Source organism: Pundamilia nyererei, unplaced genomic scaffold (genome assembly GCF_000239375.1).
Source record: "Pundamilia nyererei isolate P.nyererei 1_Seehausen unplaced genomic scaffold, PunNye1.0 scaffold00211, whole genome shotgun sequence".
Lineage (NCBI taxonomy): Eukaryota > Metazoa > Chordata > Actinopteri > Cichliformes > Cichlidae > Pundamilia > Pundamilia nyererei.
In genome coordinates this window covers 336282-358708 of record NW_005187612.1, presented here as the reverse complement: position 1 = coordinate 358708, position 22427 = coordinate 336282, and the positions used below count along the sequence as shown (strand labels likewise).

The window sequence follows — 22427 nt, the reverse complement described above, 5'->3', positions numbered from 1 at the left end:
GTGGTGGGGGCTGCTCGCTATGAATAGGTGAATGGATACTGCTCAGAAACTTGTTTATTCTCTCCTCAGTCCCACTTCTCTCTCCTCATTGGTCTGCTCCCCCTCTCCCCATTATCTGCAAGCCTGTGCACTCTCACTTTCTCTTACTCATTGAAAAAGGCCAACACTGTTGCTCCTGCTTCCCCTTCTTCTCGACATAAGAGTGAACGAAAGGCTCATTTTGTCTCCCCACCTTAATATGAATCATATTAGAAATACGATGATAATGCTTTGTCTCTGCAGGAGGATATGTGCAAAAGATACAGAAAGGAGAACCCTGCTTGCAGAAGCAGCTCACACTCTAAAAGTAGTTAGACGTCGTTATGCCAAAAGAAGGGCAGACAAAAATGTGCCAGAGATGTTGGACTTTTGTCAGGAGGAGGGAGCGTTTCACTTCAAAGGCCTTTGTTAACTATTATCAGGGGCAAAAACAGGGTCAAGCATGGAATGCTCCAATACGAATACATGAAAAACGAAACAAAGATATTCAGTATCACTGAGTACCTGCTCCCAAGTGTTTTAAACAAGTGCACCTAGAAGGACAGAATGATATATCCACGAACAAACAAACAGGGACCCTTTGTAAACGCACTAATCGCTCTGTTGATGGTAATAGTTCTCACTAAGATAGCGGACCAAAGAAAACTCAGCACCCTGATAGAGCCTAAACCACCTGGTGGACCAAAGCTGACCCAGTCGCTTGAGAAATAAACACGAGGACGGAGAAAAGAAATATGAAAATCTGCTTTTTCCGAGTTGTCTTTTTGTGCAGTTTTCAAAAAGACAGCCTTGGATGGAGGAGTTTTAATATCATCCTTAACCCTCGCACAGTTTCTCTTTTCCTGTCAGTTTCTATGAAAAACAACATGCACTCTCTCCCTCACAAACACACACTTATGCACACAGAGTCACTGTAGTTAACCATCAACGGGACAATTGTGTGCACTCAGACGGCTGTAAGAGAGAAGATGGTCTCTCAAGGTCAATATTAGCCCATTATGGTGTTATATCAAACCCTTTCAACGTGCTCTGTGTGTGTGTTTGTGTGTCTGTGTTCGCTAACGTCTACCTTTGCAGTCCCTGCTTGAATTTTAAACCTTCAAATCTAAGGTATTTTTGAAATAAGGGGAGAGTCACTGTGGCTCAAGGACACGTGATGAATTACCTGACAATACTCTAAATAAATTATTTTCTGGTCTCGGTTTTGGATAATGTCAGAAAGAAAAATAACACTAATGTGGTCATCTCATGCACACAGCTTCACACACCTGCTGCCTTTTATGTGGAGCAGTCAATCAGCAGAAAGGTGGTCTCGAGAGAGGCGCCAAGGAGCTTAACAACTGACTGTACCAATATAAGACAAACCGTTGTAGAATAAAAGAATAAAAATTTAGACCTAAAAAAAAGGTTTCATTTATTCCATTTAAACAAATACAGAATGATTAAAAAACAATCCTCAATTTAAACATTTATTCAAACATCAAATGCTTATCAAACAATTAAATATGTAACACCTTTAAGTACAGGATTTACAGCAAAAATGTATCTTTTGATAATGTTTCATAAAAGTACTTAAGTTTGAATAAAACACGAGTTTGAACTTAAACACAAAGTTTGAATACGTTTCAGACTTTAGTGGTGGTAATGCTTGTGGGATAGTTGACCACTACTGCCAGTTAGTTGTCTGTTTCCCCCCCACTGTCTCAGCTCCAACATCCTCCTTACCCCCTGTGTTGCAGTAGAAGGCACTTTGGTCTGGAGGATGTCCGAAGGAGCCCCATGACTGATGGAAGGGTAAGACAGTGGTGGGCTCGCTTTGATTTGAGTCTCTGCCATCAATACTGGCGATCCCATGAGAGTCTGGAGGAGCAATGCTGCTATAAGATACAACCGTGCTGGGATCTAGGACGTTAGCGTTGCTGGGAACGCCGGGGTTGTTATTGGTCACAGAATTGTGGACACTGTCTACAATACTGTTGCTGCTCGTTCCGGCAAAATCAGAGGAGGTAAATGCTGGAGCCGGAGCTTGGGCTGGGAGCAGATTACTAGCTGGGGTGGGCATGAGGTTGGTGGGACGACTGAGGGCCAGACGCTGGGTGAGGAGCTGGTGCTGCAGCCGCCTGTCGGTCCAGTCCTCCTGAGGCTGGCGATGGATCTTCATGTGAGCGTTACGGGACTTGATTTTGTAGAACATCCTGGAGCAAACAAGGAGGGGAGGGAACGACGGAATTTAAAAGAATGCTTGACAATGAAAACCATCTGTTTGTTTGCCCTGATGCCAAACACAGAAAAAAGTTTGTTGCAAGCTTCCTTTCTTATGACTGGTGCTACTTACTTGCCACACAACTTGCAGGGGAAGAAGCTAGCCAATGGGGTCACAGGAACAGCCCCCTCCAGAGCAAACTGTTTGTCCACTGGCTGACACATGGGCGTCACCTAAAGTAACAGGAGCACTTAAGAGTTAGCGTTCTCTGATTTGTGAGCTCCATTTATGTGACGCATTTAATGTTAGACGACACGAATAGTCCAAATACCCTGTATCCTATTAGCTTCTAATCTATAATATCATGAGAACAGACAAACCACCACAGGAACTAACAACAGGGAGAAAGAAAGCTGGACACGGGGCATTCAAATGCAAAAGAAGTAAACAGAACATGTTGACAAAAGGGGGAAAAAATGCAATTTTAAGTTCCTCGTGGCTTCTTTTAATGTTTCTTACACTTTTCTGCTGATCCAGCTCTACATCTCGTCGCTCGTCCTCCTCCTTTTGTTTCTTCTGCTTGTCCTGCAGCTTTTTGCTCAGGTAGTAAAACTCGACACATTGACACACTGTCTTAGTCCTCACCTGAAACACACACACACATACCAATCTCGATTTATTGCCACATAACATATGTCTTACACCGTGACACAGGAATATAAAATCAGTCTATGCTTCTGCTGTAAATATGGCTAAAAAGGCCCTATGAACTGACATGTGTCAGGAAGCAAAAAATCACCTGACACATTCAGATATTTCGTCCAGACTTTTCGTGTGCAAACTGCAGCTCTTGTGAATCGAGTTGCAACATGTACTTGGCTCGCTGATGGCTCGGGCGGTGAAGCCACTGCCTTTTGTGTATGAACAGCAAGGTTAGTAATTTGATCCTTGAAGTGCCAAAAGGCCCTTTGGGGAAGACGATGCAGTCCAGTAATATGCGTGGTGAGACACCAAAAACTGAACAGGTTTAGGCAAGAAGAAGAAGAAAATTGCATCTGAGGAACATACTGTTTCACCCTGAAGTAACCAGCAGAATACTTGTGGTGCTGAAGTTCTGTTTTTCATTCTATGCGCTGATTTGACCCACAAATAATTATTTTTATCTCAGTAAACTGCTGGCTGATTATGGTGCCGTGTGTCATCGTGTTGCACAAACAACAACCATTTGTTGTGTTTTACCATTTTCTGTATGAGTGAAAAGTCTTTTCCATAAGTCCCGAGAGCGTCACTGAAGAGAGTCTTTTCAGTATCTGTCCAAAGATCACAGCCTACGCACAACAAGAGAGTGGGAAGGGACAAAAGGTGCATGAGAAATCAAAGGAAACACTACAGGGTCACAGTAACATATTAAGCAACGCTACCACATGTAGTAACTTGACAGTGAAAGACAAATAGATGAACAATAAATCTGCAGTCTGTCTCTGTGAACAGTACTGCCTGCATTTAGAGTATTAAAGCTTTTTTTACAGGAACACATGGGTACTACCATGCAAAACAATGTCCATTCTGTACTTTACATGGTTCTTAGTGGATTTAAAAGCACCAGGCAAGGGGGAGGGGCTGTGGTATGTGATTGAGGTAGAGAGAAGTCTAAGCTGCTACAATGCCTTCATTGTACGCACAGTGAGAATTGTTCCGCCTTTGCTGTCTCACATTGCTTAGTGTTTCAGAGAAACACAAGAGGTAAATGCCTACGATCACAACATGTTTTAGCTAGTTTTGCTTCACCGCTTTTTGCTGTTACCTTGTTATTTAGATAGTTAGTTAGAAAAACTGTATCCCATCTGAACACAGACCCATGTCCAGATCATGTGACTTCTTTTACTCTTCTGATATAGATGGCTATAGACACATTAACCCCTCCAATCAAACCCCTACAAGTAATACCACTATTGGACTTTGCTGTTGCAAAGACAATTTTTGTTTTCCTCAGAGGCAAGCATTCACCAACAAGAACATTGTTATATGCATAACAGCAAAACAATAATATTTTTAATAATAATAGTAATAATCATTGTCATCATCGTCAAGTAAAAAGTTGGGTTGGAGTAGTGGTGGACAGAATAAAAAGTCATGCAACATGACTTTATGGAGATCCAATTAAAATGTCCATAGTTTTATGCCAGCATGATAATAACATATCATTTTCATAAAACCAAAAACTATTGTTTTTAATGTTACAAGTAGGTATGCTTAGTCCATGTAAATGGTATTTTTCTCTGAGAAACGACTGTTTTCTGGGTAACTAGACACTGTCAATCCAAAGAGTCATGTAAGCAGGTGAGTTAAACTGAGGTCAAAGGTTACCAGAGTAATGGTAGTCTCCTGCTGGTGACGGCTGTGAGAACAACAGCATCTCCAGTGTTGCCTGCATAGGAGGGAGTGGCGGAAGATGGAGAGAATAGAAAATGAGGGATGCAACATTGCCAAGAAAGAAAGAAAGAAAAAAGAAAAGGATAAAGAAAAGGAAGAAAGACTTCCTACCATTGTGTCTCCCTGGCAAGAGTGCAGACAGTGCAGAGCCAGCTCGGAGTTACTGCCTCCCCCTGGTAGGCAGCTGGAACTGCACATGGACAGCAGCTTCTCCACTGAGCACAGATAAACCCAGTAAATTTTAATCAGTTCAGTACCAGTTCATTTTAGAGACACTTTATTATTTTGCTCACTTATATCAACTTGTTTTGAGTTCAGCCCTGACATTTTAGCTTCCCTAAAATGTTGAAAGTCCTTGAATTCCACAAAATTTAAAAGTGCAGTCACTGTCCTGAGCTGGACTGTTTTTTTGTGTGCTGCTTACCTTGACCTGGTAAGTCACCAGTTTCTTCTTTCTTGTCCAATGGTTTCCAGAGTAACTGTTCCTTAAGGGACTCTTCGTCTGGTGACCGCAGCGCTGACTGTTTGCCATCGGCTAAGCATGGAGGAAGATTAGCCTGGAAATCTGGACCCACATTGACAAATCTGGAAGCAGGGGAACAAAAAGAGAAACAAATGGAGCGCAAATATGAAAACAGACATCAAAGACAACAATATAAACTTTAAGGTACCTAAATATATATCCGTTGATGTGTTAATGCTTTCTCATTAACAAAACATCTGTAGCTCTGATTCTCTATAACTATTATCCTAGCCAGCAGTACAGTAACAACTGTTGTGTTGCTGCCACTAGTCTTCTGATATTTAGCACTTACCGAAACACGCTGCACTCCTCTTCGCCCTCTTCTTCACACGCTGTTCCTTCCTCTCTGTGATGGAGACCTGAAATGGAGGAGAAGAGCCCAGTTCCTCTGCGGGCAGGATTGAGGAGCGGATAAGGAGTGTAACAAATCCTCTTCAGTCCTCTGCAGGAGCGAAGCAGGCTGGGGAAAGGCTTTCCAGTGTAGACTGGCTTGTCTTGTTGCTTTGAGAACAAAAGGAAAAAAATGAGACTGATATCCTTGATGATCTAAGGCACGATAATCTAACATTTTGGGGCGAGACTTTAGAAACATCTGCACAGTGGTCTAAGTGTAAGAGCTGACGGGATCAGAGATGCTTCTGTGCTACAAATACAGAGAAAAGGCCAACATCAAATTTATAACATGCATGCTGAATGATCACGTGTGTTCTCATGTACGCCGAGACAAATATGAAGGGTGCCCGAGCAACAGCCTACTCTAACTTAAAGCGAACAACAGGCCTATCACCATTTCCATGTCTGTCTCGTTTACACAGTTTATCTACTCAACATGTCTAAAAATAAAAAGCTGTGGTTTTAGAAGCAGTAATGCAGTTGGAGCTAACGTAATTTCTTGACAAAGAAGCATTTAGGCATCCGCCCACTTTGACTGCGACGCCTCTCCAGCTGTAGCGAGTCTCGCCTGCCTCCTCGCTAACTGATCTCCTGAGTTTGGGCCATGGAAGAGTAACGGTGAGAAAATGTGTCAATTAAAACACAGCAGCATGCCACGGCTTATATTTTTATTACATGTGTTTTCTTTTAGTTTCACATCTTCATTGAGACATGAAGTTTGCGTCTGCACTACTTCTGTAGTGGATAGGTAATTTTGTGGCTCTCTAACATAGAGAACAATAACAAGGCTCAAAATTGATCTTGTAAAATCTTGCATGCAAAGATGTTCTCAAGTATGATTTAGCAACATATATAAAATTATATATTCTAATGTAGGTTATCCATCATCTGAGGTTTTATCTTTTATGCAATCATACAACCTGAGAACCTGATTAGTCTTAATGCAGACCAAAGCTGGACCTCACATATGTGAAGACAAAGCTGATATTGCTTTTGTTGTCTGAAACCCAGCAAACTGAACGAAACAATTTCCCTGAGTATCAATGCATAAGTTTAAAACGTCTTATTTCACGTACTGGTAAGTGTGCTATACCTGCAGATTTGACTGGTTTAGACTGGCGGGTCCATTCCTTACTTTCTGGGTGAGAACATGAGGAGACGTCTTTTCTGATGTCTCGTGATGTTCCCCAGACGGATGATGGGGATGAGAGGGAAGATGGAAAGGGGAATTGGGGGATGGACCACTGGAGGAGCATAGGGCTCTGGATTGGTGAAGGGATAAACGATGGGAAGAGGGCGTAAGCAGGGTTGATTCAGGAGACTGAAGAATGTCGCGTGCGGCTAGAAAAACATAATCGGGAGGAAGAAATTAGTAAAGGGAGTGCAGTGAGTGTGCACGCAAATAATGAGGCTGCCAGGGCTTTATTATTTACTGATTTGTCTGACTGTCTAATTCCAAGGCAAGCAGACACAGACAAACAAAATCATCAAAAAGTCATTATATCTGTGCACCGACAAAAGCGAGAAAAAAGTGAGAAAGTCACACTAAAGTCTCTCTGTTACGCAGAAAAACAACGATCGAGTTTCGAGAAAAACCCGCATTTTCGCTCTGCTCATTTTTGACGAGCTTGTTTTCAAATGTATGTATGAAATGCATCTATTACGAATGGTTCTGGTTGTGAAAATGTGAAAAGTGAAACCCTGATTTGCATAAGGGAAATGGGAAACTTAACACGCACACCTACAAAAACCCACATGTCCCGTAAATTTACATGTGGGCATTAACCTGTGGTTTTTGATAAGTGGGGAAAATAAAGGTAATTAAAGGGGACACAACATGGGAAGAAGGTAAAAAAAAAATAAAAAATCGCTGTTTACTTAGACTCAGGCAATTTTTCTTTGTATTTCTAAAAATACACCACCTTCCACAACACAAGTCTGAACATAATATGAAGCCAGATTAAAAGTTGGTCTTTGTTTGTTCATTTCATTGTCATATTAGAGTCAAACGTATTGACTAAGGGGATTTTGTTTATCATTTATCGATTAGTAAATCAGTACTACAGTAATACTGTCAGCAGCCTGCCAGTTCTTGGGAAAAGGATGCTTTATAAAACAGGCTGTGAATGTGTACAGTTTATTTTAAATAGAAACCTTACAGACTTGAATACAAGTGGAAAATTAATTTAAAGTAAATTCTCCTAAAAATTCAGTCAGTTCTACTGAAAAATGTAATTTAAGAAAGTTTCTTTTGAATATATGTGCTGTAAAATTTCATATTAGTTTAAAACTAGTATTTAAAGTCAAAGCTAAGAGTAGTTTTTTTGCTAAAACTGTATGTTTATATATGCAAATTAGACACAATCTTATTTAATATGCATTTATTTGCATAAATATCCAAAAGTACAAATGTTAAAAAATTATTAACTAAATGTGTATTTGATATTTTATTTTAGTCTGAAAGTTAAAGAAGTGAAATAAAACAAAATCTTAAAAATTGACCTCTACAGGGGGAAAAACCTGATTCTTTTTTCTCAAACAGTCAAATAAACTATAATAAAAATCCCCCTCTTACCCTGTGGGCGGTCTTTATCCTTCAAGCTTGAAATGTATTCTTCTGGATTCTTACTTCATTATTTCATTAAAAAAAAAAAAAAGCTATACGATACCTGTCATGTTGCCATAGTCGTCACCATGGGAGGCTCTTACGTTGCATTCAATGTTGCCGGGGTCACCAGATGACTGTGGAAAGCTGTGCGACAGCAGTGGAAGCTTCCATATCATCCCAGAAGAGTGGACAGAAGGTGCGGATGAGATGCGGGAGGCAAAAAACTGGAGCATACTAAGTGATTCTCCCTGAGAGACTGAATGTCCGGTGCCCCCGTATCCACTGGGCGAGTCCATTTTGGAGGGCGAGTGGGGTGGAGGAGGTAAAGGTGTGGGAGGAGGGCTAAGAACAGAAGGCATGAAGTGAGAGGATGTGGGAGGAGAGGGGAAAGATGGAAGAGAGGAGGGGTGAGCAGGGGAAGAAGAAGAAGAGGAAGAGGGAGGCAGACAGGTGTCTGAGTCAAAAGCACAGCTTTGCCTTGACTTGACCAGTCCTGGGGTTTCGCCTCTCCCTACTCCAAATTCCCAGATTTGTCCAGAGGGATCTCCACCGGGTATCACAGGAAATCTTCTCTTTCGCTGGGAGAGAAAGGCCTCAGAGAAGGAATCCAGTTTCTGAGTGTATGTCCTGCTGTTGATGCCGATAAGCGATCTCTGCGGGAGGGCTCCTGAGGCCAGCGCGTGGTTGACCGCTGATGCTCTCCACCTCGCCTCTCCCTGACTTGAGGGAGAGACATTAAGCCAATGTCCCTCAGCCTCTGCTGGCTGAAACTGAACCTCACCTGAGCCACAACTGGGCCCATAATTGTCATCTCTCCCTAAATAATTATCACTTGTTCTTGCGTCCATCATACAATAATCTACGCTGCTGTCATTAAAGCTGACTGTACCAGTTCTGTTGCAAGACGGAGTTTGTTTAGGAAAGTGGCTAACGTTACCCTCCCTGTTGTAAACCACAGTGTCACTTTTAGGCTCACTCTTTACGTGAGCATAATTATTATAGGGTGCTCTGACTCTACGCCTCGCTCCTTCCTCACTCGGACAGTTTATCGTGTAAAAAACATCATTTGTGTTACTGTAACAATCACCTTTCCCATCTGTGGTGCTTTCACAACTATCCTTATCCTCCCAAGCTTCCTTTTTGCCATACCAAGAGTCGTCAAAATGGCTGCCTAAGGCACCGTCTCCATCAAGGTGGCCAAAACTAGCATCTCCATCCAAACTGCTGGCACTCGTGCTTAGGAACACTCTGTCCCCCCCAGTACTCGTCTTGCTCGTCACAGAGGAGGCGTTTGATGTCAGGAACGAAGCAGTGGATTCTTCCCCTCTACACTCGTACTGCTCCAGAGGATCCTGGCCAGGCTGAGATGACAGATATCCCGCTTCAGAGCCTTGGCAGTTGGCAAAGGTGAGAGAAAACGATGGACGGTGGCGGTGGTGGTTGAGGTTGGAGAAAGACTGGGTGGACGATGAACGATCCTCCATAATGGGCCTCTGGATTTTGCTAGAGTGCCTGAAGGTAACAAAAACAGAGCTTAAGTATGAAAACATAAATTTGATAAACAAGTATCCAATTAGCCGTCTGTGCAAAGTAGATGACTTGTGTGGTGATAACTAACCTATAGGAAAGATCAGTTGTGCCATGTATTGTTATGCTTTCTATCTTTGCCGACATCAAAATCTGAGCTAGCTAAAAACCACATGTGTTCTTGTTACAATCAAAACAACCAAGTAAGCAGCACTAACATAGCTGGGTCATTCAAACAGGCCTACAGACTCACACATGCATCAACTTAGTAACCACAGCATCAAGCTAGCAACATGTTATTTAACTTTATTTTTAAATGGCCTGATGATTTCTTACTCTACTGTTTCTAAAACAAAACATCATGACGGTAGTCTCACGCCGTCACACAAACTGCTGCAGTTCTTAACTATTAGAGACGTCTTTTAAATGTCCATTTTCATTTTTCTAATCATTCACATTCCTGTTGAGCATTTACACCTACACAGTTTTGCACCTTATTTAATCAGATCATCAATGAGATAGTAAATGTCCGCAACATAGTCTAAAGAAAAATGCACGAACGCTGCACGAAAACCAGAGAAGTGACTGAAGAGAAAGGCATTTTCCTACCAGTCGGTGCTCTGTAGAAAAGAAAAATTAATACGCTCCTTCAGTTTCATGACAGTCACTTTTCTTTCTGATACTGTGATTGACATTATACTGTTCAAATACAGATATTTACATTGCATTAAATCTTTAAGTCTTCATTGGTTTTTCTTCTTTCTTTCTTGAAACCACACTCTGCTCTAAATAGGACACTGAGTGAGTCAGACAGAGAAAGAACCAAGTAAGATGAGATGAAGCGACAAATACACTGTATACGTATTGAGGTTTTTTTTTTCTTTTTTTTTACCAGTCTTTGGCGCTTAATTTCCTTTTCACAGAAGTTTGTCTTCTGTTGTTCATTTTTTCGGATTCTTATTGTTCTTCTTACTGCTGTCATCATTCGTTCTGCCTCTCCACCGTCTCGACTGCTCGTCTAATTATTTCCCCTTTCAGATTTTCGACCTCTCACACAGTCCTTCCTACTACCTCTCTCTCTCTCTCCCCTTACTGTGCATCCTTTGACAGTACACACATACATTAACGCATGCACGCACACACTGTCTGTCACACTTGAGGCAAAATGGACAGCTCTTATAGTCTGTCTTTTTCACAGCGATACACTCATTTACCGACTTACTTACTCACTGAAAACAGATGTACACACACGCACTCGCGCACACACTCTGCCTTTCACACTCACACACACTTGCAGGTGTCAAAGAGGACCAGCGGGGTAGTGATGTTGCCTCGCTGCCTTTTCGTCGTCGTGGTAACCACATCCTGAGGAAACAAACGCTGACGGATCTCCCTCCTTTCAGCTATCTTTATCTCTCTGCCCCCCTCCTCCATCTCTCTGTGTCTCTTTCCGCCTCTTCGCCTGGCCTTATCTCTTTGTTTCTCTTTTCTCACTGAGCGCCCAACTTTGTTGTCTCTCATGCCGTCTTTCTTCTTTCGCCACCTTTTTTTTAATCTCTGCCTCTTCTTTTCTTTCTATCCCTTCATTTGTTGTCAGCTTTTTAGTTTATGCTGGGGGGTTTTTGAGGGGGGAGGTGTGTTCAAAAGCAGTTCATCACAGACTCTGGAGTAATAACAGTTTTTAATGTTATATACATATAGCTATATGTTTGCTACATGGGCTCTATTTCTACGGCTCAGTAACCAACTCTGACCATGTAACAAGTGCTAAAAGTACTTGTGTTTCTTTCCGGTACACATGGTGTGGTTCAGTATATATGGATGTACATGCATTGTCTAGCTACAGCACACTTTATGTGTGTGTGTGTGTGCGTGTGATATAGAAGGAGTGCGTGTGCAGAGGCGGTAGCATACATGTTTACCAGATCAAGATTCTCCGGCTGAGTCAGCTGACAGGAAGTGAGAAAGAATGAAACAGGAAGGAAGACGGCGACAAACGATGAGGTTCAGGGAACCCTCTAAACACTGCAGCCCCACCCACTTACCCACCCACTCACCAGCCACACACACACACACACACACATACATAGTATGCACCTTTAACTGCTAATCTGTCATTTTCTGCCTTTGTTATGTCATGTAGTCACCTTAAAACACCAACTCACGACCTCAGACACAACCACCGGCAGGTCCACAATTCTGTGAGCTGCAACGTTTGCCACAAAGACGCACACACACACGGTCATATTAACACACACGAGACCATGAGGGACTCGAGTCCCTAAATATATTACAGTGAAATTAAAATGAGCCTTCTGCATCACTGCCAAGGATCTAAATATACTATGTGGTTAACTGACTGGCAGTGCTAAGGTATAAAATACTTTGTGGTTGGTATAAAAAACATAAGGGTTGGAAGTATGAGCAGTTAAAAACAACAAGACAAAAAAGTAGTGAACTAATATATATTTACACATGTAGTATAAGTATATAAGATCTGTACAGTGTATACAGTCAGCAGTCACATGTATATACAATTATATACAGCTCATAAAACTGGAACCAGCTGTACACATATAACCTGTGCCAATGTGCTCTCTTACTTTAAATATCTGTGTAAACATTAAACTCATGCATATTTTTCAGGTGCATGAGTTTCTTTCTACATATTAAATGAACAAAAACGAAGTTGAACAAACTGAGCATTATCAAAGTATCCTAGACAGTTAAATTGGGATGCCTGTTTGATTAATAGCCACACTAGCCGGGACATTTACTGTCCAACTGCTCACATTTGGAAATATTTCAAGTCCAGTCCTTAGAGAGGTGGGTGACTTTGTAATAAATGAAGAATTGTTATAAGTATTGAATGATCCAATAATCCAGCAACAATCAAAATCAGTATCTGAGTGTGTAGGTGGTCATGTTAATGCTGAGGTCACTTGTACAGTGCGATTACACACTGCAAACCTCAGTATTAACATGCATAATAGATAATGCAGTAACTACTCAACTGTCTGACAGATCAACCTCAACATTAGCATATATGTTAAATGCCCATATTTTATTTCTATAAATTACAAGGTGTTCTTTCAAGGCTTCGTGGTGGCCAGAGTGAAACATTTCATCAGATTTTAAACACTCGATTTTAAATACGACACACGCTGTCTGTTCTCTAACAGTGCTGAGAGATTGCTGTCCCTATTTTTTTAAATCTTTTATCTTTTTTAATGTTTGTCTTTGACGCCTTTCAAATACCAAAAGACCAAATGCAGTACAGTGAACTGGTAAGTGGCACGGAGAGTCTTCTCCTCCAGAGTTTACTTGTAAAGATGAACTTGAATCACCACAGTGGGTTTCTCAGGCTCTTTATCTCTAACCTAACATTACTACTTTGATGATCATGCCAACATAAAATTATAGTTGTATGGAATCATGTATTTCAATATTAAAAAGGGCAGTAAACTAAAAGCTTTATTATTACTGTTATTATTGCAATTTAAAATTGTTCTTCACCTCACTAACGTATTACGTTCAGGGCTTAGAAACCTCAACTGCTCTAAAGACCCTTTAATTACAGAGATTTCTTATGTTGTGTCTGAATCTGATGCAAACGAGTGTTTGCATAAATAAATTCACCTTGAGAAAACAGCCGAATTTTAAAAAAAAAAAAGTGTGAATGAAACAATGTGAAAGGATAAAAGGGGAGTGCGGAGGAGGATGTACGGGGGAGACGTTTCTCTAGTTTTCTCTTGAATTCACCCTGAAAACCTGCGGGAGCAGAGGAGGGGGAAAGAGTCGAGCACTTCTGGACTTTTTTTTTCTCGTGTTTTCTCTCCGAGTCGTATCTCTGTCTGTCTTCCGTCACTTATAAAAAAAAAAAAGAGCGATGACTAGCGGGAAGAGAGGAACGTAATGGATTAGAGAACTTGAAACAAACACGAAGCAGACAATTTCACTAAAAAAAAATGCCGTTTGAACAGCGCCTCTCACTAACCTTGTCGATCTTCTGTGCTACTACGACAAAATCTAACATCGCCTAAAAAGTCATACAGTGTATATAATGAAACTGCTACCAAACTGCTCAGCATACAACTAGCAGGTGAGACAGATTGTTTTTCAAAACTGGAACGCGTTCCTTTATTAAAGTATATAATAAGATGCGCAGAGAGCGTCTCGGAATAATCAGAAGATATTTTCTCTACAGAAAGTGTAAGTCGAGAGCTTCCCTTTCATTAACAATTTAGAAACACACCGCATCGACAACAATGTCAAACCTACATTAGACTCTTATAACAAAAAGCTGAAGTGTTGACAGAAAGTTGTTATTTTTAAAGTATTAGTTGCACACTTAAGAACCAGCGCAGTGACGCTCTATCTTTGGGGTCCTAACCAGTGATTTATATGTGCAACTATGTTTATTCTCACAATACGAATGCAGAAACACCAGACGTCTACAGCTTTGGTTGAAATGTAAAGCGAGTGGAAGGAAAGTTCTAAAACCACTACACTGAAAACTGATGTATTTCATGCAAAAACCTCTAAGGCTGGAAATATGGCATATTTTCCTCTTCGTGTGTTAGTCATTCCCCAAACTAGGGGAAAAAAAGAAGCTTATTACTTAAAAACAAGATCACAGGGCAGAAGAGAAAATGTTCAGAGACCCCGCTGCGTGCAAATGTACTCGAGGTGCTACAGACCTCTTTCATGTAAAATTTGTGATTCTTCGTCTTCTTCACAAGTTAACGACTTAAAAGAAAGCGCAAAAGGTTTTAGCCTGGTATAAAAGTGACAAGTTATTTTCATTTAAAAACGTTTAAATGAAAATATTTTTTATAAATGGAGAGCTCTAATAAACTAACACTGCCTAAAACTGTTGAGAAATCTCCCATTAGATTGTTTCGGCCTTTCAGAAGCTGCAGAAGTCATGAAACCTGTTTGAATATGATGAAAGATTTTTCAAAACGTCGAGTTTTCTGCTGCATGATGTTTTATGTACATAGGTGCAGGCAGACGACAACGTTACGGTCACGCTCGCTGAAGGCCGAGCTGGTGAATAGATATTTAAATGTGGAGCTTTAATATGATCCAAATAATATAATCATTTAAAGTCTTATCCCCACGCATGGATATTGGATAAAATCTCCAATAAGAAGCCTTTTAGTAACACAAACTGCAACTTCTGTTAACACCTTGGCTTTCTGGGCCAGTAATCAGTGGTATTTACTACTTTTGCCACACAAGTCCTCAGTATTCTCGAGTTGAACTACATCCAGCTTCAGCAAGGAGCTCAGCTGCATACCTGTAAAGTTTAGTAACTTCATTTTGCACTGCTGTGACACTATATCGTTGACAAAATATCAATATCAAGATGCACAGACACCTGCGAAAGTACTCACAAGCGGCTTTGTGGTAGTTCCTGTTACAGACGATGTCTCCGGGACTACATGACACACACACACACACACACACGAGTCACCGGGTAAAAAAATGAGACCAGCTACACTATCATAGCTAGTAACAATCATGACTCAAACCTATTTAGCACACAGCTGCAAAGCTCTCCGTTTTAAATTACATCCATTTGCATGAAGGTCACAGGGGTCAACTGATGCTGTAGCAGAAGAATCGACGTAATGCAGAACATACAAGAATTTATCCCCTTAACTTCTAACTTAAGTAGTGAAAGCAAACGGTTTCACAGTCGCAGACAGTGTTTCTTGACAGGCTTGGATTAACTGTGGATTGCATGTCTCATCATGGCCATCTTACATCATCAAATAACCTGCTTACCTAACATAGTCAATCAAAATAATAAAGTCTGAATACAGTTGTGCAAGGAAGCGACCTGTTTCACAAGCCTTGTTATTCCTGCTAAGTACATGGCATTTAAAATCAAATACTTAAAGTGAAATAAGGAATCTTTAGTTTTGTTCTTGGATATTCGAGTCTCACATTGCTGGTTTCACAAGCCTAACCGTGACAAGCTGTGTGGGAAATTTCATTAAAAGTCAAAGATCTTTGATCGATGAAGCCTCTACAGCTCCATCAAGATTTGGGCCAGAGAGATCGACGCGTCATCGGCCAATGGATGCTCTAAGTATTCAATTTCTAACCTCTCTTAATGTTGTCGCCCTTTAACGTGAACTTGTCAGCCGGTTTGTAAGCTTTCAGGTGCAGTGGAGACCGATTTGTTACAGCTATAGGTAGGCAGGCCAAAAAGCATAATTTCAAATGTGGACCAAATCAAAATTTGCAATAGGCCAGATCTAGACCGGAAGCCATAGTCTTCACATATGCACATTTAAAAAAATGTTTTGTTTTTTTTTTTATTTTTTAATTTTTATATGTACAGCTTTGCAAATGTACTGTCAATTTTAAAAAGCTGGAATCTGTGGATAGTCGATTCTCGGGAAAATCTGGAAAACCAGTAACGCTGAAGTCGCACAACAACCGCTGAAAATGTGAAGGTCAAGTAGGGACGCTATCCAAATTATTATTATTTTTTTCTTCTTTCTTCTCAAATGTACCCCCCAGCCGAACATTGCTGTTGACCGTGCGGACTGCAGGACACGGGACCACCCATCAACAGCTGTAAATTCACCAGAGCTATTCTCAAATCGGAGCCATTAGATACCGCATGGGTTTTGCAGCTGAATGTCCGATCGTTCAACGCAGGCGGAACATTTTGCAATTCTCTAGAAAAGTTTGTGTGTGAAAACGGCTTCAGTTTCCTAATCGCAGGTAATAGCGAGAGCTGAAACACTAAACCAAAAAGAAAGACAAAACTGACACTTTTACATCGGCTAACCGAACTCGTACATTACCAGTGACTCAACATTAATCTTACTGAACCCCCACAAACAAAATTGCAACTTTACCAAATCTGATGCGACTGAAATATATGGGTGTAGGTTGCATTTTAATATCCAGTATAGCCCAGTTCCTATAAACTACCCTTCAGGATAGGGCGGAAAGCTGTCACAGAGCTCTGAAGATATCAAACTCATAATGGGCTTTGATTTGCAGTTCTAGAAATGCTTAATAAAATGTCCTTAATTTACCCGTGCTAAATCTACTATTATCATTAAGATAACCTAGTATAACTAACCTTTCATTAAAGAAAGTGGTACTATGTAACAATATTAAAAGATTTTTTTTTTAAACAATCACAATAAAACAAATTACACTGACATTATCATCAGTTTTCTATGTAATATATTACACTATAACCTAGTGGACAAAGAATTTTAAAACTTTTCTGTGACACAGTTAAGAGGAAACAAATTAAAGCTCATAAGGATTTTTAAAAGGTGTTAAGAGTATCATGTCATCCACTACTTAAAAAGGTGCCCTTATGTACTAAAGGATATGAGTGCAACCACACAGTACCTCCGATGAGAAGAACTGTAGATGATTATCAGCTAGGCCACTGGAAACTGGTCACAAGCAGTGGTTAGGCAGTAACTGGTGCATTCATATTAGATAGCATCAACTATAAGAGAGTAAAAGCACCTTGTGCTTGCATCTACCTATGTTCTCTCTGCTGCTAATTGTATTGATGTGTTTCTTTGTTCTTAAATGATGAATTTATTTGTTTGTTATCCTCATTGTGCACCTCTTTAGCATTCCTAACACCTGTTTTACGCTACACAGTGACTTTGATGTCTGTATGAATACAATAGCACCCAAGAAACAGCAGCAGAGCAAAAAACACAGCTCTAAATGAGAGAGAGATATTTGGGCGCCCAGAATCTTTCACGTCTTATTCTTTTGTTTTTTTATGAAATTAATGCAAAGAATTTAGAATTTTTCGCAACAAATTGTAAGAAAGTACTCAAGGTGAAAACAAGTCTCTCCAAATGGGCCACATTCACATTATTTTCTAGTATAAAACAAAATAATGAATTGTAGTATTCGCCACCTTTATCGTAATTCCTGCAGCAGGTTTGCAGCTAAAGAAGAATGAATCTGGTAGCTGGACTGATACAAACGTATTGTGTTTTCACCCATATAAATTCACATATCACATTAATCTGTGCCTTTAAGCGCTTTTTAACTATGAGCACTCGCAATCGCAGTTTAGGGTTCTGTATCTTTCAAATTTCAGGGTTTGAACTGGAGAAGTCAGCGATTGACCCACAAAGCTTCTGATCAGCAGATGACCCAGCCTAACCTGAGTCACAGCAATTTACAAATACGTTAGTTTGAACAAAGTACCACTCAGGATATGGAAATGTAAAAATGGGTGATGATTATCAGACTCCGTAAAGTCAACTGTTAGGGCGAAGTGCAAATCTTCCGTAGGCCAAGTTATCCTGCGAGGCAGACTGTAAGAGAGGCCACCGCAACAACTGAGAGGGAGATACAGGTTTCCATGGTTGAGAAGGGAGACACTGTACTTACAAAAACTGCCTTCCGGATGCTTCACCTGCTACAGCTTTATGGCAAAGTGAAAACCGCTGTCGAAAAAAACATCACATGGCAGGTAAGAACACGTGTGGGAAATAAAGTGAAAGAAAATTCAGTCACTGAACCAAATTTGGGCTTTTTGGTTGTTCGACTAAAATCTACGGCAGACGCACTAAAAACACGCAACACGCTCCTACCCGGAGTTGTGCAGCAGCAGCGTGGTGCTTCAGGAAGGTGACTCTGCAGCAAGTATTGGAAAGCGTTTGATACTTGAAGGGGAAATCGACAAAGCAAAAAAACCCTACGCTCCCTGATTTAAAAAGTCAGTGTCAAGAGTAAGTGGAGGGCAGAGGCCAAGACTGAGCATATCTAAAATGTGCTGCAAGATTGAATGTCAGTGTTCACTCACAGGCCCGACATGAGCTCTTTTTGCAAAGCCGACTGGGGTAAGAATGCATCGAAATGCTTAAAGTTGACAGAGTACGATAAGACTTTAAAGTCTGCGACTTTACTGCATTTAAATGCGGCGGCGGTGTATTCTTGCGCAATAATTTCGTCTTGTCTTTTACTTCACTCGGTAGCTTTGAATACCTGCCGTGGCCTGAACTTATATGAACAAATGATAGAATTTTTCTGGAAATCGTCCTTGCCTTTTACACCTTATGTCTGTGGGTGAAAGTAGCATGTACTGCAGCTTCTTTGGCTTCCTCATTTCACCTCCTCTTCTAGAAAGAGTGTAAAAGGCCAGAGTAATGTTAATTAAGTCATTTAAAGATAATAACTTTACTTAATTGTGGTTTCTCAACTACGGGTTTTAAAGCCGAGCATTTAAAAAAGTTCTGTATATATGTTTTTTAATCATTGCCACAGGCGCTGAAGCCTTACTTCCTAACTTTAAAAAAAACAACACAAGAGGCAGTTGTTGCCCCCGTTCTGTCTGCAGATGTCAAAGAAGGTCACAAAAGCGGAGGAAGACAAAAATAGCAACAACAAGGAAAACTCTTCATCTAAAGTTTGGTCCACCTCATTTAAATCAACTGGGAGACGATTAACATCGCCGAAATATTCTTAAAACAGAAAAGTACAGAATCCAAAACTTCCAACACCTCGATGTTAACGGCTTCAACAAATATCGTCGAAACATTAAAAGCTGACTAAGAGCCGTTTCACACCGTTACCCCACAATGCCACATTCAATAAATACTTCATAATACACGCAGCTGTTTGTCTGGCTAATACCTACACTACAACAACTTTATATGTAACTGGTCAGCGGTAAGCAGAGGCCCAGATTTCATCTTAACAATGTTCACAATGAACAAAGTCAAGCTTGTGGTTTTAAGCCTCTCTCTATAAGAGCATGTTTGGTGTAAACACCAACATGTTGTGGCTAACAACACTGAAATGCTACAAGTAATGTTGAGACTTAGCAGTGTGCAGTTTGTCACTTGAAAAATATAAAAAGAAAAAAAAGAAAAGAAGAAAAGAATTTTCTAGTTACTTTTTCAGCTGCTCAAAACATTTAATGCACGCAGAACCTACCAGTCAGACTTTCAGGAGATTAAGTGGAAGCATAAAAGTGATGCTTTTATTAAAACAGTCCAAGTAATGCGAAAGGAGGAGACGCGCCTGCATATTTAGGTCATTACTCAAAGTTTAAGAGCTGTACAAACATATTATGAATCACTTCTAATACTGACTTGCAGCTTTTATAATGTATAAAATGCATATTCCTGCGAATATATATCCTATTCTTCATGGATAAATGTTGTATGTTTGAATTTAGACTGAACTAGATTAGACATAATCTACAAATATCTAATCGTTTAAAAAAAAAAGGAAAAAAGTCCACCTTGAATTTAAATTTTGCTGAATTTAAATTAACTGGTAAATGATGATAGCTAAGACTGGACAGGACAGGTGTGTTTCATTTCTGCGTGAGTATGCTAACTGTGCTAATGCTGGGACCCAGGGTTTTACCGTTAAATCTTCTCTAAATGTATTCTGAAAAACAGTCCTGCCCCACAGTGCTTTGTTTAAAGAAACAAAAACACTGAAATTAGAACAAAAACCGTCTTTTTACCTGTTAAGTTGTCATCACGAGGAGAGCTGTCCCAGTGGCAGTGAAATGCATGTGTGTATGGTCTGCTGGTAGGTAGACATGTGTGTGAGAAAAGGGGTGGAGAGTGACACGGTGAGCGAGAGAAACGTAGTTTCACCAAAGATGATCGGCCTGTCGCTCTTTCAGTCTTTGATCAACCTTGTCATAACGCCACCGTGCGTGTATGTGTGTGTGTGTATGTGTGCATGCATTTCTGTGTGTGTGTGTGTGTATTACGAGCTGTGTCATAGTGATGCTGGAAAGAGAAGAAAAAACACCCCGGCGTGTGGCTTTAACCTCACACACACACACACATACATATACATGCATACATATGCACACTTTCAGTTTGAGTGGGTGTTTTTTCTCCTCTCTCATCCCTCATTTTTTCTTATGGTCTTCTTTTGGTCTGTTTGTTTTTAAAGGGCCACACACCCAAACACACACACCCTAAAACACAAGCAGGACCCCAGAGAAACCCAAATGCACTGAATAATCAGCTTTTAAATACTGCAGTCTGGTAGAGAGTCCAGGTCCGATCTGTGTATGGTCAAAGTATTTGCCATTACAACAGAATATATGGTGTTTCTCTTGTTTTCTCAGACAAGGAAGTTAAAATCAATGTTGGTGTGGGGTTCAGTTTAAGCGAAAGGGAAAGTTAAATACATTAGAGGAAACATGCTTGTTTGTTCTCTTGCCATCAGTTAACTGAGAAGATCACAACAACTCTCATACATTTATGATGAATGGGCCGTCTGCAGCCAGCAGTGAGTGAGTACGGGAACACGGAGCAGCAGCTAGATCTTAGGGAACTAAATTCTACTTATTGGCGCCTCTAAAGCTAACAACGTAAATAAAAGTGCTTTAATAAATACACAAAATTGATTTGCAGGTGAACCTAGTAGTGCAATTATAGCCTGGCTAATAAACTTTACTTCTGTGAAACTGATTTGAAACAATTGAAGCCTGGAATCAGTAATGTTGCTCATAAATGGCAATTTAATTATGAACTTATTATGTAATTTCGCCTTATTACAAGCATTTTGAAAAAGGCGAATCATCTTTCTGTCATTAATAGGATAAAATATCAGCTAAAAAAAACTAATAAAGCTTGGATTGACATTCAAAACCCGCCTAAATATGTTCATACCGCCATAAGATAAATTAGACCGTGATGATGCAGCATTTTAATTAGCTAAGGTGCTGCAAGCTAGTTTGTTACCTCGACATTAAGTCAAGCTAGCCTATTTTATTTATTTATTTTTTCGGACCTATTTGTTGTTTTTATTAAAGTTCTCTGTCTCACAACAAAAAAGGGTGAACACACATTTCTTTAAGAAGTTTTTACCAATTCCAAGAGAAATGTATATTTAGATATTTTTTGACTTCAACGTACCTTGTTCGGGCTTCAAGGCCGCACAGTGGGGAACGTGTTAGCAGGAGAGGTAGGGCTGGCATAAAATCTGACTCAGAGAAGAAAAAAGACAAGAAAGGGAAAGGATAAAAAACAGTGAATAGGAGAGAAACTCGGAGTATTTATTAATGGGAAAAAATGTTCTGTGTGAGCTTTGTTAGCTTAACAGAGATTTTTAACTTTTGTTTTAAGCTTAAGTTAACTTGAAGTTATTTAGCTTCTGGCTTTAGCTTCTGGCTTGCTGTAGAAATAGGTTTGGTGTCAGTGTTTTTATCTGTTTATCTAAATAAAGACAATGCACAACACACTCACCGGCCACTTCGTTATGTACAATTCCTCCTTAAAAAATAAATCTTATCAGTCACTCACACCAAGTGCAGTTATGCCCGCAGACACGTTCAAGACACGTTCAAGCTGAGAAAAGTGATTTAATGACTTTAAACGTGATGTAGTTATTGGTGCAAGACAGGTTGATCTGAGTATTTCAGAAACTGCTGATGTACTGGGATTTTCCCACACAACAATCTCTAGGGTTTACAGAGGATGCGCTAAAAAAAAAGAGAGAAAATATCAATGAGCGGCAGTTCTCTGGGTGAGACTATCTGGTTGAGGTCAGAGGAGAATAGCCAAATTGCTTTGAGGTGACATGAAGGCAACAATCCTTACAGAAGGGCATCTCTGGTCAAGCAGCACATAAAGCAAACGGGCTACAGCAGCGGAAGACCACACCACGTGACACTCCTGTAACTGGATCCAGTAGAGCATCTTTTGGTG

General features: G+C 40.3%; 1 protein-coding gene across 3 annotated transcripts; it reads right to left on the bottom strand.

Moving 5' to 3' along the window:
- Positions 1–1469: 1469 nt before the first annotated feature.
- Positions 1470–22062, bottom strand: LOC102209800 (uncharacterized). 3 transcript variants are annotated; one of them, XM_005748022.1, is made up of 12 exons: positions 21966–22062; positions 21636–21702; positions 8261–9711; positions 6685–6932; positions 5491–5699; positions 5100–5260; positions 4787–4890; positions 4610–4670; positions 3482–3570; positions 2762–2887; positions 2375–2475; positions 1470–2234 (listed from the first exon to the last, which is right to left on the bottom strand). In XM_005748022.1, exons 2-12 carry the CDS (start codon positions 21695–21697, stop codon positions 1706–1708), a joined length of 3141 nt encoding a protein of 1046 aa, XP_005748079.1. In that variant the 5' UTR covers positions 21698–21702; positions 21966–22062; the 3' UTR covers positions 1470–1705. The 3 variants fall into 3 exon arrangements, with proteins under 3 accessions (XP_005748079.1, XP_005748080.1, XP_005748081.1); XM_005748023.1 differs by having other exon boundaries at positions 6727–6932; XM_005748024.1 differs by lacking the exons at positions 21636–21702; positions 21966–22062 and adding an exon at positions 20222–20298.
- Positions 22063–22427: the final 365 nt, after the last annotated feature.